Genomic DNA, 18,639 nt, shown 5'->3' with positions numbered 1-18,639 from the left:
CACGTAGGCAACACCCCGCATAACTGTTTCTGTTCTTCCATGGATAGTTTGGTATCGTAAGCTGGAAAAATATAAAAGTTTTTAAATCTAGATTCTCAAGAAGATGCTGGATTCAACATTATTTTTAGCAAACAAAATATTCTATTTGTTTTAGAGTGCAGTACAGTCTACTCTGGAATGTGATTTCGGTTTCAAAATTGTAGTCCGGATTATAGGCCTATATATTACAGCACATTTCCGCGATGTGGATGAGTATTTAGAAACCACGTCATTATTATTAACAGAAAGAGCCCACAAATTACATTTTGAAGAGATTAAAGATGCAAAAAGGTAAGTAGATTTATTCTCATTAGTATTACCACCTATAGAGGACATATTTTTATGCCCAGTCACTTGCATGATCTTTGTTGGAGGGACCCCAACTTTAGACAGGGTTGTCACAGTAGTCTTTCTTACTGAATGGTAGGTTATTCTACCCTGGTTTTCTGACCTTCCTGCGGCTCGTTTCATCAGAGATCGCAGTTGATTAACCCCCATTGGTCTCACATAATATCTGCAATTTTTAATATTTTGTCCAGTAAAATATAGTTTACATTTGTTCAATGCACACGTTCATAAAAATCTGTTTTCTTATATTTTGCAAAGTTGGTTGATGCATTTCATTGTGAAAATTGTTTGGTATGTGCAGAGTATACAATTTATTCCAGATTTTTCCCATAGTTTTTGTTTACTTTGATATAAAATAAATTTCATTTATTCTAAGTACATGTTTAAATGATCCCGAACGATATTTGCAATGCAGCGTGTCTCACACCTGTTATCATACAACCATCGCTGAACATTTCTGATATCACGTTTAGTCGCCTGCTTTGTTGAAAGTTTCTTTTGTAATTCTATGAATTCATCCACATTGTCAACTTTGGCATCTCTACTTTCAAATGGCTCAAACAGTTGGTTTGCTTCATAAACAGACAAATAAAAGAAATCAAAAGTGCTGGCGTCTCCGTCCATTGTTTGTTTACAATAGTAAGTAGTTCCTTTATACACGTTAATGCAATATGTATGTGAACGTGAGTTCAGTATCGAAAATATTGTACGATTATGACAATGTAAAGTAATCGGAGAAACAAATGATCATATAGCAATAAACTTTCTTTCTACCAGTTAGGAAGAAAACGTAAATGTAGTTTTGCCTGTATATTACTGCACGATGATCAGCACAATAATATAATACCAACTCGTAAATGACCGCCTCTTGTAAAATGACATGCGATAACTTAAAATGCCTTGCATTGTTTGAGGACTAGATTAGTGAAACAAATAGACAACTAAGTTATGCACGGTTCTACCAAAAACTAGATCGTGATCCAACACTGGACTATGCAAAAACGGTCACAAATATTACTGGTGAGGCGTGCTAAATCGGCAAATAGACCAGAAAACGAAAAACTACTTAAGCCCGGAAAACCTAAGGGAAGGTAAAATGTATCTTCTACCAAAAATCCCCCAAAACAAGGAAACCCGGGCAGACCTATAATCGCTGGTAACGGGCATCCCACAGAACGGATATTATAATATTTGGATCATTTCGTGAGACCACATGTCCACAACTTACCATCATATCTTCAGGACACGACAGATTAATTCATAAAAGGCAAAGCAAGCGAACCATTATTGCCAGATACATTGCTTATTTTTATTAGTAAACCTGAGGTTAAATTTTTGGCATTGGTGAAACTTACATCATACCAGTTAGTACGCTTCATCCATGAAAAAGAAATGACGTGGCAACATGGAATAGAAAGTCTGGATGATTTCATATGAAAGGCAAACAACTTCCAGCCTCCAGTAAAATTCAGTGCAGAAGTTTCCAACTCAAACCACACTTTCCTGGTCATAACAACCATACTGGTAGAAAACAGACCCCATATATACATCTATTCAAACCCAGCTAATAAACACAAGTATCTTCTCCCAACCAGTCGTCATCCCAAAACACTGCTTCGGAACGTCCCATATATTCAGGTATTAAGGATACGCATAACCTGCTCCGACGATGAAACTTTCCCAAAATGATTTGAAGAGTTATCTGAACATTTTATTAAATGAGGCTACGATAAAGACCAGATAGCGGAGACAACCCAAAGGGCTATACAAACGAACCGCAATGACCAACTAAAACAATGAGAGTACGAAACGGCTGATCGGATACCATTTATCCTGACCTACAATCCAGACAACCCCAAAGTAGGTAAAATCAGCAAGAAACACTGGCCCATCGTGGAATCGTGTGAAACACTAAGATTAATCCTTCCAAGCAAACCTATAGCAACCTATCAGAGACCAAAATCCCTCAAAGGCATCCTAGTTGAAGCTGACGCCAATCACTAACCAAGACTACCCTAGTAAATCTGGCTCATGTGGCGATAACAGGTGCAAAACCAGTCAACATATGATAGAGACCAGCAGATCTTTTAACACAGCGACCAGCGAAAACTGAACATACATGGTCCAAACAAAGCATTCAAAACCGAGAATGTAATTTATCTCATCAAATATAAAATCTGTAATCTCCAGTATGTTGGAGGAACTGAAAAGATAAGGATCAACCTTCTTATATATAATTGGATGACACAGAAGTCCAGTAACATGACACTTCTCCTCGCGTGGCCACACAGTAAGTGGCCGCTTTTCTTACTCTACTGACTTATACACATAACACTTATTGCAATTGCTCATAAAGCCAACTCGATTTCCGAAACCAGGAAAGAAAGGTATTTTACTGGATACTCCGCCTTAGCACATTGAAACCAAGCGGTTTAAACCCAGAAGACTAGAAAACGACAGCCGCGCACAAAAAATATCTTTTTGAAGCCGCACATTTTATTTCAAATAATTCTTTAAATATGCATGTTAATCGCCCAGTAGCTTATAATTACTAATATAACAATGAATTATCCCAGATATAATTTGCGAATAAATACATTTACATAAATTAAAAGATGGCGATATTGCTTTTCGATTTCTAGGTCAATATAAAATATTATTCAGTATCCACATCAAGTTGAGGTGAATAAGTTGAAATATAAAACATTTTAGGCTTTCAGCCCTGTACAAATACTCAAGTAAAGTTTTGTAACCTAACGATTGTTGTGGGTTTTTTTTAGTTGTTTTTTTTTGTGTCTTGTCTCTGTTTTGTTTTTGCCTTTCAAAACGACTCATTTAGAGTCAGAAGCGCTCAGGCTATTTAGAAACTAGTTTTGCAAGGTTTGTTGTCAGTTTCTTGCATTTATCTTAATCAATCTCTGACATACGTGATCCCTTCAAATGCACATGAAATGACTGTTATTCGCCATATGATTTGTATTATATATACACACACGTGCGCACACACACACAAATATATATATATATATATATATATATATATATATATATATATATATATATATATATATATATATATATATATATATATATATATATATATATATATATATATAGATAGATAGATATATAAAGAGAGAGAGAGAGAGGGATCCTATAGTTATATCAAACAGCAACGAAATATTAATAATAATTTCATCAACTCACCTTTAATAACAAAAGGTCCGATATCCGCACCTGAAGAAACACTGACATGATATCATACGGAGGGTTCAAGGGCATGTATATTTTTTGGTTTTACCTGATCTGTCATGCTCCACATAATGGTAAGTTGCTGTCATCCACTAGTTTATTTCTACTTATATAAATTTTTGTGTATACTTGCAGAGTCGATTGCAACGAGCAAAGGAACTTCATTAGGTGCATGCATATTTAAGACGTGTGTTCATATGATGCAAGGATTGTATGTAAATGCTGTTGATAAGTGGTAAAGCGTATTAATTCATGATTTTATCGCAGTTGAGCGCAACAGAAATATGTGATAAATAAATAATATATGGCGTCTAGCAAAAACACGGCTGGTAAATGCACATCATGAAACATTTGCTTTGTAGTGTTTGATAAGCTACTGTATGTTGGACAGGACTGATCTGATAATCACGTGTTTACATGTTGCCCATCCACTACTGTATGTAGTGTTTGATAAGCTAATGTATGTTGGACAGGACTGATCTCATAATCACGGGTTTACATGTTGCCTATAAACGAGGAAGTAAACTGAACAGGCAGGTTGAACTGAATATCTCAGTTAAATTCTTTGTGGGTTTTAGTGGCGTGTTTTCAGGTAAGGATTTGATGGAGGGACATTATGTGGTCTGATGCGAGGATTTATGATGCTGAAGGTACGGTCTTGGTTTTATATTTATTGCACGTTTTTAACGTAATGTTTTACATGTATTGTGCATATTACATTTCAGAGTGTGAAGTAGAAAACATTTTTAGAACAAACACTTGGGAATCTATCTAAACAAGCAAACATAATCCGGAAGTAAATCAGTCGATAAACTAAAAAGTTATCTTTTATTTATATATCATTGGGGATGAGATGTTGGGGGTGGGGTGGGGTGGAATCTCCAACTAATATAATTAAGTATAGGTAAACATAATGTGATATATTACCAATATAAATAAAGTTAGTGGTACGTATATGACTACATTACGTACACGTTATCTCTGGTCAGATAAAACTCGTTGTTATTGGGTCATTGTAGTCATGTGACTGATTTATTTTCCGTACCTGGCACCTGTATAGCCGCTATATACCTCATTTTAAATAGTTAATATCAGCACTTGTATTATTTATCTTAACATAAGCAGGGAATGTCCCATTATACATTAGATATATGTTTATAGTTGAATACGAGTGTCGTCACAGGACCTGGTTGCCTTCTATGACGCGTGTAGGAGGACATCAATTATATATTACGGTTTCGTATTCTTGAATAAAGTGGTCAAGTCAGGCGTATAAATGGCAAACTTCGAGTTTCACGTAATTCGTGTGAGAACACAGTATCCAGCGGTGCAAAAACTATCATTTATTTCATATTTATCTCCATATAATAAATAAAGTTTACAAAAGTGGATACAAAATCGTTGGAATATAAATATTGTTTTGATTAGTTTTTGATTGACTCACGGTTCCATGCAAATTGTTATGAGGCGATGCAATTGCACCTGCCGTTACGTCATGATAGACCATCTGTGACAAATGCATTGGGCTACGCATATGCTTAATATCACCCAACCGTACTTGACAGAGTGGAATATTACTGGATCATTCCATGTTATCGTCACCCTTTATGTACTGGACAAAGTTAAATAAGTGTAATATTTACTGGATCATTCCACGCTAACATCACACATCAAATACTGGACAATGTCAAACAAGTGAAATATTTACTGGATCAATTCATGTTATTTATTTGCATAGGATGATATTTATTATATATCCATAGATTGGAACATGCTGACAACTTTCTATCGCAGCTGGTAACTCCCTATGCGCACAGTAATCATCGTAATCATCAGTACAGAAACATTAAATTATACTCATAATGTTGCCCTCTGCCGTACTGCAAACTACAAACCTTGACTTTAAGTTTGGAGACAGTGAGTATGTGTGTGCGATATACACAAAAGTTATAATAATAGTTGTCAATTCATATTTAAAACTAAACATACTTATTACATAAAGGTTTCTGCATGATTGAGCATGATAAATTACATTATGACACAAAGCACAAAATGATTCCTTTTTCAGAGCTTTAAAGTTCTTTTGGAAACTTAAGTTACTTTTATTTTCATTTTCAAACGATGATACTAGTCTTCCTATTTTTGAAACTAGATAAGAATACAAAGATTGAGACTGAATAATTATAATAATTGATCGTTTAATTGTCAGGTTCCACACATGCGTCAAAATGTTGTTATCTTGTAGCATTCGGACATTATTCGTATAGGAAAAGTATGTTATTGATGTTACCAGTACAGCAAAACTGCAGATGGAAGACATAGTATAGGTTTGATTTCGCAATCCCTTCCTCCCCGCCATGCCCCCTCCCCATCCCGTTTTCAAGGAGGTACGGACTTTTTCACAAACAAATATCGGCAAAATTGCTCCTATAATCATTATCGAGATAGCTGAATATGCAATATGCGATTGTTTTGAATTCAGTAATGAGTTGTAAATATAGAAATTGATATATAAGGATATAATAGAGTGTTATGTCTGAAATACTTTTCGTAATTTGTTAGCAAGTTTCTTAATTGCATTGATCAGTATATAATGTACATTTAAATTTGTCGAATAATTTCAACTTATTGGTTTATTAGACATCCTAAAAGTAGTGTAATACTTGTCAAGACCCATGGAAAATGAGTGCAAGTAACCACATAATTAAGATCTATTACACAAGTATTCCGTTGTGAATGCATATGTAACTTTCAAAGAATAAAACGTCCTTTGAAAATGTCTTCACTTGAATATAGAGCTAATAAAGCTAGGTTTACGTTAAAACTTCATTGTTAACCTTACACTACATTTCAGCAGATTCTAGTTTTCAAAGAACATTTACTTAATATGCTATGGTATTGACGATGCATAGCGTCCGAAATGTCTGCTACAAGTAGAAACCGTAATGGTACAAACGTGAACATATAAAAAATTACGCCTGCTCTTATCAATAAGATTAATCAAGACAGACAAAATATAAAGAAATATTAATCGATTCAGCTTCATTTGTAACATTTATTCACACTTCAGCATTACAAATGAGGACATTAATTGAAACATAATAACAATTGCAACAGCTATTTTGTCGACTCTAAATTGGAGAAGAGAAGTCGCAGATGTATGTTGGACCATCTATGCGAAATATATTGTCTTGCAGGACACATGTTTTGTTGTTTGCTTAAGTATATTTTATTGCATATATTAGGAAAGCAAAAAGGGTTAGGTGCATGTACTAGCAACTTCAAATTATTATTTATTTATTTATCACCGGCAGTTCATGCTCAACCGTTTTAAAGCGTCATCGTCAGCAAATTACAGTGCATGCAGTCCACCGGGGAACTTTGTCAGTGGACAGTTGTTCACAATGTTTTACCTGGTCTATAGAGCACCACATTTGTAGGAACAATCAGTGATCTGGCTCGATCGGACAAGGTTGACTGTACAACGACCCTGTCCTGTCTTGAAACGGTTCAGCGTGGTCCACAGATGTCGAGCAGCGGTGAAGCCAGGATGGCAGTCAGATGGCTCAGATATGAGGGATTCTTTTGCAATATCTGTTGAAGACCACTCATCACTCCAAGCCGAAATAAATTACATACTCTTAGGCAACGGGCCTTACCAGCTCGGACGTATGTCAGCCAGGCGGACTGATGGATGTGAACTTAGGTCCATGTAGAGTGGAAGTTTCTCATTTGCATAAACCTTTGCGAGCAGTTGTGTGGTTGTTTCCTGGCGAGGGGGATGTGGAGGTGGAATGTTGTTGAATACTGGCAGCCATGGCAACGGAGTAGAACGTAGTTTTCTAGAGATTATGCGCATTGTTGTATTGAGCTGGACTTCAGTTAGTTTGGTATGGGACGATCGAGCCCAGATAGGAGCACAATACTCGGCTGTCGAATAAAAGCGGGCTGGTGCTGATGTCTGGAGTGTCTGAGCAGTAGATTTTTTCGAGTGTTCAGTTCTGCTACAGTTTTCTTCTCGTGGTTGTAGAATGTCAATGATCTGTGCAGAGTCACACCAAGATATGTGGCTATTAGTTCGTGTTTTATGGGCTGCTTATTGAGGAGAATGCAAAGCTCACGGTTCGCATTTGTATTCTTAAGGTGGAAGAAGCTTTATTCTGTCTTTGTTGTGTCTGGCTGTCCTCAAGATCGGTAAAAGAGCGAATATGGGTTCCGAAGCGCCAGTCGCGAAGGAACAGTTCGATAGTATCATGGATTACAGGGCCGCTCTGTAATATTTCAGGACAATGTAGGTGACACGTAAAGGGAAATCTATCACATTGCATTTCGTCACGAGATATTTTATTCAATTTCCATGAGGGAAAGGCATATATGCTAATTATTTTCAACATTGACCATGGTGAAGATCTGCTGCACTTGCAGTGACGTGGCTGGAAAGATTCGAACTGTTATGCAGTACTTACGAGAGCACAACATGCTAGTTCATGACATTTATCATATTTTGTAAGATCCTTATACAAATTTTGTATTGATTAGCATCTGATAATGTAATAATCATTAATAGAAACAATACACTAAGACAGGGTTCCCCGATTGGCATATTATGCAGCGAGTATCTCGGCTTTTCAGCAGATTCGTGGGCATACTACTTCGATTGTTCCACTTATGTGCAGCAGAGGGAACTCCGTGTGTATGTTACATAATGTAAGCTCCTCGTAGGGGTTAGATGACCATTGTGCAACATCTTGATGAACATACGTGTGATACTTATGGGTCCTTGCAGCATTATCACAATTTTCACGAGAGACCTTGTATTATGATGATTTTAAAAGGGCCAAACGGAACATTCTTTTGATTTTCAGTGAATACTTACGGTTAAAAGAAAACTTTGTCCTGCTTTCAGAGATCGGCTAAAAGGAAACGGGTTGACTTAAGTGGAGTAATAATTAAATAGCATTATTAAGAACAAAACTGCTTATCATTCAAGGCATAATTCCTCGTGAAAATTTGATATGGTTATTTTGTTAAAGTGGTTTACGAAATAAAGGTTTATTTTGATTGGTATAAAGTATTTACGAAAGTACATCATAACGGCTCTTCTTCGTCTTTTATTCCACATCATATGTGTATAAATTGATTAGAATTGATCGAAACATAATCATGCACTTAAGAAAACAAACAAGTCAAAAAATCGATATGCTATAACTAGAATGTTTTTGTTCTCCAAACGTCATTCAATATTTCACCAAGCTAAGAGGAATGATATTAAAGGGTCACACGTTTATATTCTACCGCTCCGGTGACCTAGTTCTCAGAGCGTCCGCCTTGGATGCGGGAGGTCGTGTGTGCGATCCCCGGCCGAGTCATAACAAAGACTTACAAAAATGGTACTAACAGTTGCCTCGCTTGGCGCTCAGCATTAAGAGGTTAGTGTTAGGACTGGTCGGCCTGGTGTCAGGATAATGTGATTGGGTGGGAGATCATGATACATGTCTGCGACATGATGCCCCAGTGCTAGGCATCACTATAAACTGCCAGACTGCAGACATCGTAACGATATGACCGAAAAATTGTTAAAGCTATGTTAATTCAAATAATTTTTGACTTCGACAATGACTCTCACCATGAGATTAAATTTACGTTGGAGTCATCGGAAAAGTCAAGTATCTCTCAGGATACTCAATCTATCCTTCTGGAGGTGAACATAAAAACTGACCTATATTCTCAACATAGTGACTATCACCAGTATCTACTCCCGACCAGCTGCTATATACGGCAAGTAATAAAACAACTACCGTATGGTATGTGCGTACGAATCAAACACATATGCTCTAATCCTACGACCTTGTTAAAGAGACTCTGGGTCACGTTAGAAGGAGAGGATACAACATGAGTTAAATTGAGGAGGCTTTTAATAAATATAAAACTAAGAAAACTAACAATGGTGTCCCGTTCGTGCTAACGCTTCATTGCAATGCCTCATACCTACAAAAGATCTTACACAATCTGTTGCATCATATTGAATCGTTCGAAAGACTCAAATGTATACTTGAAAAAGTATCAATGCATGCATACCGTACACCTAAAAAAAAACAAGGACTATCCAGTACGTACCATGGAAACTTCAAACAAGACCACATATTAAGGCACATTTCATTGCAAAGGCAAACGTTGCATGATTTGCAAAGATATGCATGAGACCAAATCTTTTAGAAATTCGACAGCAGGAATTAACTACATGATCAATCAAAAGTTAAAATATCGAGTGAAATAATAAAACATACATTCTACATCAAAGATCTGTATCATGCAATACTTTGGTCAAATTATAGATTTTAGAAAGCGAATGAATAATCACAAAAGACGCATTCACTTCAATGTGAACGCTAAAGTCTCTAATCACTCCAACTCAAATGGACATTCACTAGCGTCGATATAGCTGTTACCGATTTAATTTACTTAAGTGGACACTCTAAAACGCATACATAAGAAACTATACTGGATACTGCAAAACTCATGGGGAATTTGGCCTGAATGAAAACATCTAACCTTCCCGTTTTCAATTATCCCGACACACACTTAGCTTAACATTTTTCCTTCAAAACCTCTTTCCATAACTCTACTGGATTTAATATATGGCATCGATCTCTCGTCACGCCTTGTATCCGTCCTTTGTTCACAAATTAGAATTTGGTCATACCAGACTGTCTCGTTATGTGATAGACACAAGAACCCGCTCGTCTATTCTATCTGCATAACTTATAGTTTGTTATATATATTGTTAGTGACTCTATCATGTACGAGTCCAGAATGGTGTGTAGATTTTGCGTCAAGTATTTACTTTTATGTCATTTTGAATTTTCCCTGACGAAAATCATTGCTAAAGTCTTGTGATGCACCACAAAGGTCATGCCATAGAAGATGCATGCTTAGCCAGAAGCATTGGAAAACTATATTGAATTTATCAATTATTGTGTGTTAATACACACAAGTCCAAAATACACACACACACAGAGAGAGAGAGAGAGAGAGAGACACACACACACACACACACACACACACACATATATATATATATATATATATATATATATATATATATATATATATATATATATATATATATATATATATATATATATATATATATATATATATATATATATATATATATATATATATATATATATATATATATATATATATATAATTGTGTGTATTTGTGGTTTCATAAGGTTTTAGAAGAAAGGTTCAATTTGCAAACTTCGATATATGTACAGAATATACAATGACTGGAAGCAGAAGTTTATAATGTGAAGAATTGTAATAACTTGCATAACTCATTTTTTCAGGGAATTAATGGATTCCGAGGTGGATGCGACTTCGTGTTCAGTATGTCAGGAGATTTATAGTGATCCAAGATGTCTTTTATGTGGTCATTCCTACTGTTTGGAATGCCTAAGATTGGTAGCGGGCAACATGCAGACGTTTCCATGTCCAATTTGTCGATTTAAAGTCGATCTTAGGGATGGCAATGTAGATCAGCTACCTAAGAATTTTGTCCTCTGTAACGTCATAGAAGCTAAAGATAAGGCACACCCTTCAACGTGTTTGGAACATAAGAGGTCGCTTGATTTATTTTGTGAAGCATGTGATGTGGTGATATGTTCCAAATGTCTTTCGATGCAGCACAAAGGTCATGCCATAGAAGACATAGATAACATTTTTAGTGAACGAAATGTAAGCACACGGGTCGCTGTATTTGTTAAATAGAATGTACATGTATACTTGCAAAGGAATATATGTCCATGAGAACAAACTGCATACCGGACTAGGATATAAAGTATATCTAAATAAGTAACAAGAAATTAAATTTTTTATTTACATTCATTTTCACAAACAATGTAGTAGCAACTGAGTTTCAATAGGTGTACTTGTGAAGATGACGATAATGACGATGATGATGACAAGAGGAAGAGAATAAAACGTTGCGAGGATATTGTGTTTATCAGCGTCCAAAGCGTTTTCAGTTACCCAAGCATTTCCTCTAATGGTACATCTAACGGAAGAAGATTATATTATATAATATACTGGATTTCATAGGATGAAATCATCTTTTTGTAACAAGAAAGTGTTACTTTGTCATTCCCTTAATTATTTATATTCCAACCAATATTTATTATTGATATTATTTTAACGGATTCATTGTGCTATATGTCTAAAGCTCAAGTTTTGGGGCAACATTTTTAAGTGTCTGTTTTATGCATATGTTATTGTATTTATTACTTGTTTTTCCTGAGTCTATACTATTTGGCTTGTCATATTCTGCATTATAATTTTAGTTACAGAATGTATCTTGTTGACAGTTTAGGAATTTTTATAAATATGTTTTTGTTTTCATCCTGGCTTTTCTTTCTCATGGTTTTATCTTATTTTTTAAATATAATCTTGTGAACTTGAACAAATTCCATTATTGCTGTAAGACATTGCTGTATGATCCATTGCATTGATTTGTTCAGTGTTGATTTAGAGTTATTTATTCATTCAAACAGTATTAACTGGAAATGTAAAGTACTCGTCAGTACGTGTCTGTAATATTCTTGAAGAGATACATTAATTGAAATTATAGAGAATTCATATTATAACGTATTGGGTTATATTACTGTGATAAATTGGAAGACGTAGCATATCATCACGCTTCATGCTACTTATATATTAGTGAATTCAAATTCTATAGGCACATCAACAACATCAGCTTTAGATCTTATGGAAACTGTATTCATTAGGATTGGTGATATAACTTTTTAGATTATTTCAGATTTAATTTGCAATGCAATAGTTTGTATTTTAGTTTTCACTTTGTGTTCTAGGGATATGCAATATATATTGAATTCTAAAATATTACTGCATTTCGTTCATCTATATTACTTAGTTTAAGGTCTTGGCGTTGTAATACTTCATTTATTTAATTACAATCTTACATTTAAATGCACAGGAGGCTTACGTTCAAGATGACCTACGTCTTGCCAGGGAATACAATATATAAATAATAAGAACTATATTAGAGCAATGCAACCACTATGATAAGTTAATGAAAACAGTAAATTTATTTCAATGTGGTCCATCACAAACTTTAAAAATATCCTATACATTTAGCTGGAGAACAAAATCAACGTCATATAATACATCGTTTTAATACTTTTGTCAAAGATTTCTATTGAATCTTCACAGGAACATTTAGCAGCGTTTCTAGATAGAACAAAGCTCTGGACATCGATGACACAGGAGAAGAGAGATGTTGTAGAAAAATCAAGAATTTCAATGGAGGTAAACATTTCAGACTCTCTTATCATTGAACCAGTTCTATTATTTCAGATTTCTCTCATAGCAAACATTGGAAGATTATCTCTTTTGATAAATATTCTTTTAGCTTCAACTCGGCTTCGACTTACTGACAAAACAAAATAAGAGCATTTGCCTCGATCAGGTACAAAATTACATGCTGACAATTTTGCTTCTAATTTTCATTATTTCCATAAAAACTAGCATGAATTCATAGATATACGGTTATTAACAATTAAATATTGTAAACAAAATATCTCGTGCTAAAAGGAGCGAGACTGAAATCGTTACTAAATTATGTAATTGCAAAGCTTATGCCACGAACGCTATAGAATCAAGACCTGGAGAAAGACGTACGTGTGTATAGCATCGACATATTACCCGAAACATTGTAAATAAAACATGAATATCCCTAATTCAATTAAGATATACAGATTTTATTTGTTTCATTATAATTATTATTGTTTATATATATATATATATATATATATATATATATATATATATATATATATATATATATATATATATATATATATATATATATATATATATATATATATATATATATATTTTTTTTTTATTTATTTATTTAGTCGGACAGCAACAGGTACATATTCTAATGCATTTTAATACATTCTTTCTTTTATTTGTAAACTCTTGTTTGCAGATTTCCGCTGTGATATAGATAGATAGATAGATAGATACATAGATACATAGATAGACAGACAGGTAGTTAGATAGATACATAGATAGATAGATAGATAGTTACGAACTCCTTTACACATAGTCAAGCATTACAGACAGGGGATGGCGAATGGGCAGCAAATAACCACTCACAGAAAGAAGAAAAATAGGGAACAATGCACAATTAATATTATATGTATTTACATATAACACTAAAAAAACACACATTCATACGACCCACATAACACGTTTTCTGGTGATGGTAACGTCTTAAATGAAATAAGATATATAGAAACTGTTATTGGATTATACTTCATTAGGAACTCAAGCAAATCAAATCTTTACTCTTGTATTATATTCCGAATATTACTCCACGATCCGGCGCCATGAATGGGCACAACCTATTATCTATAAGTCACCAATGCACACGCTTTAACACACACACACACACACAAACACTATATATATACTTTGATTATCCCCTTCAATGGCCAGGACGCTGAAAGATGCCCTTACTCCCGCTTTCAGTTCACCATTCAAAAGCCAAAACGCTCGGCGAGGTCTGTGGGATCACACACTCCCTTCTTTACATTGAATCGAACCTTCACCGGCCAAAACGCACACACCCTCCCCACAACCTGTCTACCTCCTCCACTTCTATGTCTGACTGACTGCTTTATGTTCCCAAAACGCATTAGTGTATATATGACAGGTTGTTTTGCAATCAGCATGGATATCCTGGGGCACCACATGTGTATCCTTAACATCACAACGTCAGTATAGCTCAGTGGGTATAACCTATATTCACTATTGTCAACATGTTTTGATCAAGCTGTTGCATGAAATATGTGTAGCTGGCACATTTGTACAATCTCTTGATTATGTGACTTAGATGCTTATGCAAGATTACATGGCAACATCTAACAATATTTTGACATCTATAGTTCAAGCAGGGGTTCTTGTATTGAGTGACATTTCATAAATACTACTTATTGTGAAACACTCATCGTAATAATTATGTTTATAAATTTTGTGCAAAAGATATTAACTTCAATTATGATGGTATTAGTTTCAAATGTTCAAAGCATCAATGTAGATGTATTTATTGTACACATGTGTCAGTTACAGTGGCGTAGGACTTACACGAGGATAAGTAGTCTTGCTGCCGAGGCGCTATGCTCTATGATGAGTATAATTTATGAACTGTGCTTCAAGAGTAAAATAACAAAACGTAATGCAAACAATAGCTTCTCTCTCCCTTTGTATATATATATATATATATATATATATATATATATATATATATATATATATATATATATATATATATATATATATATATATATATATATATATATATTATAATTCGGGTGACAGGATATCTTTAATGTTATCCATTTTTTACTTTTTCAGAAGAATATTGATTCCATCAGTAAATCAGTTCAGAATACTTTTAAGAAATGGTATGACCCTCTGCAAAGGCAACATGATGCTGTTATGAGCTACGTAGATCAAGAACGTGATCAGAAGAGACAAATGTGTTACGACGCTGAACGTATTCTCAAGAGCGCCATGACCATAGTGACTGGATTAGACACCGAAATAAGCAAACTAAGGATCAAAGCCAAAGCATTTGTTGTACAGGTATTTTTGCACTTATCCTGGATAACAGGTGGAGTAACAGGCGTTCATCTTGCATTACACCATTGTCCCTAGATATCCGAAACGAATGAAGTTAGCAACTTCAACAATCATATTTTTGGTAAGGGTACCATAAATCTACTAATGATGTCCACAGAGGGAGAAAAAATATACAAAAAAATACTTCTAAATGTTAAAAATCTATTTCCAATAAACTAATGTACAAGAAATGTTAACGTGATAAAATGTATTTTTGTACTATATCTACTCAACAGAACTGGTTAATATTATGCTGTTAATATAAATCCTCGAGAGCGAAAGTCATAGAAACATAGTTTGCAGCAGATCACTATTCTTTGCAGCAGCGGATCATTACTTTAAGTACGTTACTTTTGTGCATCCTTTTATGTAAGCACATTCTCTTTAATTATAAAGATTATATCAACTTTGACAAAGTTTATCTGATTTAGAGATAGAACCGAATAAGTGTATTTAAATAAAAAAATTATAACACTTGACTTACCTGCAGATACACGGGTAGGTAGACTAATATATACATACCTACATATATTGATGGATATTTAAAATCATGTTTCTATTTACATTTCAACAATACGGCTCCATTAAGGCAAGGTAATGATATTAGAACATTAGAACATTCACTGATGTAATCAAAATTACGTAAACTGCAATGTATATTTATTGAAGTTCGTGTATTTTATATTTTCATATTGTCCGTCAATAATTATGAGGGACAGTTAGGCATCAATTGGAAACCCTAAGTTAAATTCGCAAAATATTTATATGGTCATACGGTAAATCAGTCTATAGATATAAGATGAGAATGGCAATTGAGGGTCAAAACGTTTGATGTGGTCAAATTGATGTATAGGGTCAAAAGGATTTATAGGATCAAAAAGTGTTTGTTAGGTCGAAATAAACAAATTCTTATCCCACAAAAGACAAAAGCATGTATATCTTCTCAAGGCTAATAAGTGACCCTGAAAAGGGCATTTGGGGTTGTTAGCCAAAAAACAGTTAACACATATGGAGCATCGCACTGGGCTTCTTCTTTTTTTAAATTTGGTCGGACAGCGGGACCGTACATCAAGACTCTCCTCAGATAGCCTTGCGTCTTCGCATAAATAATTCTCTTCCAAATAGCCGTAACTGTGCTCTCATGATAGTCCATGATGATTGCTTATACATTGGGTAGTCCGGGAACGTAGGGTGGACGACTCAACATTTTTACACAACTTCTCATGAGATCAGGTGAATCCATGAGACAAGCCACGTGTATTTATGGTCTAAAATCGGACCGAAAAAGGTTTCCCCAATCTAAAAGCGCGTTACAAATTTCAGTCAGGACAAAACGTCTCTCTTTCAATCAAAAGAGAGCGCCGCCTGACATCACATAACGTAGATAGAAGCGCTAACCATCGTCCATAGTGAATCGATGCGACATAGTTTAAGCGTGGTGGAAATTATGAAGACAAAATATGAGTGTGTTCCTGTGGTGGAGACGATGAGTGATGACATGGCAGCAACCAAAACAATCACAGCTAGACTTTTAGAAGAGGATGATCTTAATTGGGATTTGGTCGACTTTTGTTTCTCTTCGGCAATAATTTGTACCGGCACCAGCACCAGAACATTTACCAAATTCACCTTCCTTACCTCGGGTAGAAGTTTTCAGAAAGAGGCAGAAAGAATACTTAGAGTAATTTGTACAACAACAGAAAGAAGCAGAACAAATCTCAGTTCTTCAACATCAAAAGCAATAAGAGGAAGAAGAGAACGTGAGGACGAAGACGAAAATAGAATGTGCGAAGGAGAGGTTCTTCCTCTGTTTCCACTTGTGGCCTGGAAGTCTTGCCTTTCTTGACGGGAATAGGTTCTTCATCTGCGGAAAATACTTTCATGCTTCTTCATCTCATTCACTTCCTTTTACTTCTTTTGTTTCTTCTGTTTGTTATTAAGACAATATGAAGACCAGTGTCCTTTCTCCTGAAAATCAAAGCATGTATTTGACCTTTTATCTCTGTTTTGTCATGTCTTGATGTTTTTGACATCATGTAGCCCAACGTCCTTCTTCCTGACAGATATAGCAAGTATCTTGACTTTTATGTTGAAACGATTGATCTTCTATGCAGTAAACTTTCGAAGGAGTCTCTCCAAATTTCTGTTCGCATAAGTATTATCTTGAGCCAAATCTCTGAGAAGAATGGTATGTTCTGTTGACTCTTCCATATCCTTCATCATTTGAGAACTGAATGAATATTCTTACTCTAAGACACTAATCTTACATATAGGGACCTGTTGTGAAATCTAGGCAAACAAAATATTTGCAATCAAAATTAAATGGTTGCAGTGAGAACCAGAATCAAGTACGAGTCTACGCCTCACACACACGAGTTGAAGTATTAGCAGATCCATGCGAGCGATTTAAAAGATGACATACGCGAGATTGGATCAATATTCCCCACTTCTGTCACACAACCCAAGAGAGTCCTGATTCAGCAAAGAAATTGGGTTGTCCCCTAAAATTATTGTCACATTCTAGAGACGACAAAAACGTACTTCCAGAAAGCTGAGAGAAAAGGCTTGCACCTACACCGTGAAAAATAAACATTTCAAGTGGTGTGTACAACTAGTAAAATTAAATTTTGTAATCAAGATGAAACAGTTGCGCTTTTATAAGGAGAAAGCCGACACCAATCTACAATGGTGGTCCATGTCACACAATACATTTCAAAATGTGTTGGTAGAAGTTTACGCTAGTGAACTTGAAAATGATATGATTGTCTCATATCCAACTCCATTTGCATTCACTGCCGAGTGAGGCTGAGAAGTTGAGAGAGAATAATAAGGTATCCAGACAGATAGAATGACATAACAAAAAAGACCAGCGACGACAAAAATCCACTTCTAACCTCATGAAGATTATTTTGTTCCATCTATTAGCCCTAAAAGTGACCTCCGGAACATTTTTAACGATGACATACACCTACAGTGTGATTTAAACGGTTTATGTAAAAATGGGTGCTATGTCTTTGTATGTAATACTCAATAATTAATTTTGGTACAAATGATAAGTGTGTCAGCAGCAGGGTCATACAGTGTAGTGACACGTGTAATTCTTGAAAAAGCCGTCTGTTTTTTTTTTCCTTTCTCAAAAATATAGATCCGATGTTTTATTTCAATGACACGTTACAGTGCCAAAATAGGATACAGCTAACACACCTGAAGTGAACAGGCTTAGGTCAGCTGTAGATTTATATCATCCATCGATTTTACTTCTGGAAGAAAAAAGTAGTTCTACAATTT

General features: G+C 35.0%; 1 protein-coding gene across 2 annotated transcripts in view; it reads left to right on the top strand.

Annotated features, from left to right (window-relative positions):
• The first annotated feature begins 4,115 nt into the window (after positions 1-4,115).
• The window catches only part of LOC149797525 (tripartite motif-containing protein 59-like), a 42,377-nt gene continuing 27,853 nt past the window's right edge, over positions 4,116-18,639 (top strand). The window contains exons 1-5 of one of the 2 annotated variants that reach the window (XM_089962384.1): positions 4,116-4,289; positions 10,995-11,382; positions 12,874-12,969; positions 15,085-15,315; positions 15,923-15,945. In XM_089962384.1, the coding sequence (XP_089818510.1) occupies positions 11,002-11,382; positions 12,874-12,969; positions 15,085-15,315; positions 15,923-15,945 (731 nt within the window). In that variant the 5' untranslated portion in view covers positions 4,116-4,289; positions 10,995-11,001. The remainder of the gene's footprint in view (positions 4,290-10,994; positions 11,383-12,873; positions 12,970-15,084; positions 15,316-15,922; positions 15,946-18,639) is intronic. The other variant, XM_089962383.1, reaches the window with a different exon arrangement.

This window comes from Sinohyriopsis cumingii, chromosome 6, assembly GCF_028554795.1.
Source record: "Sinohyriopsis cumingii isolate HCF-2022 chromosome 6, ASM2855479v2, whole genome shotgun sequence".
Taxonomy (NCBI): domain Eukaryota; kingdom Metazoa; phylum Mollusca; class Bivalvia; order Unionida; family Unionidae; genus Sinohyriopsis; species Sinohyriopsis cumingii.
This window is presented reverse-complemented; position numbering and strand designations above follow the sequence as displayed.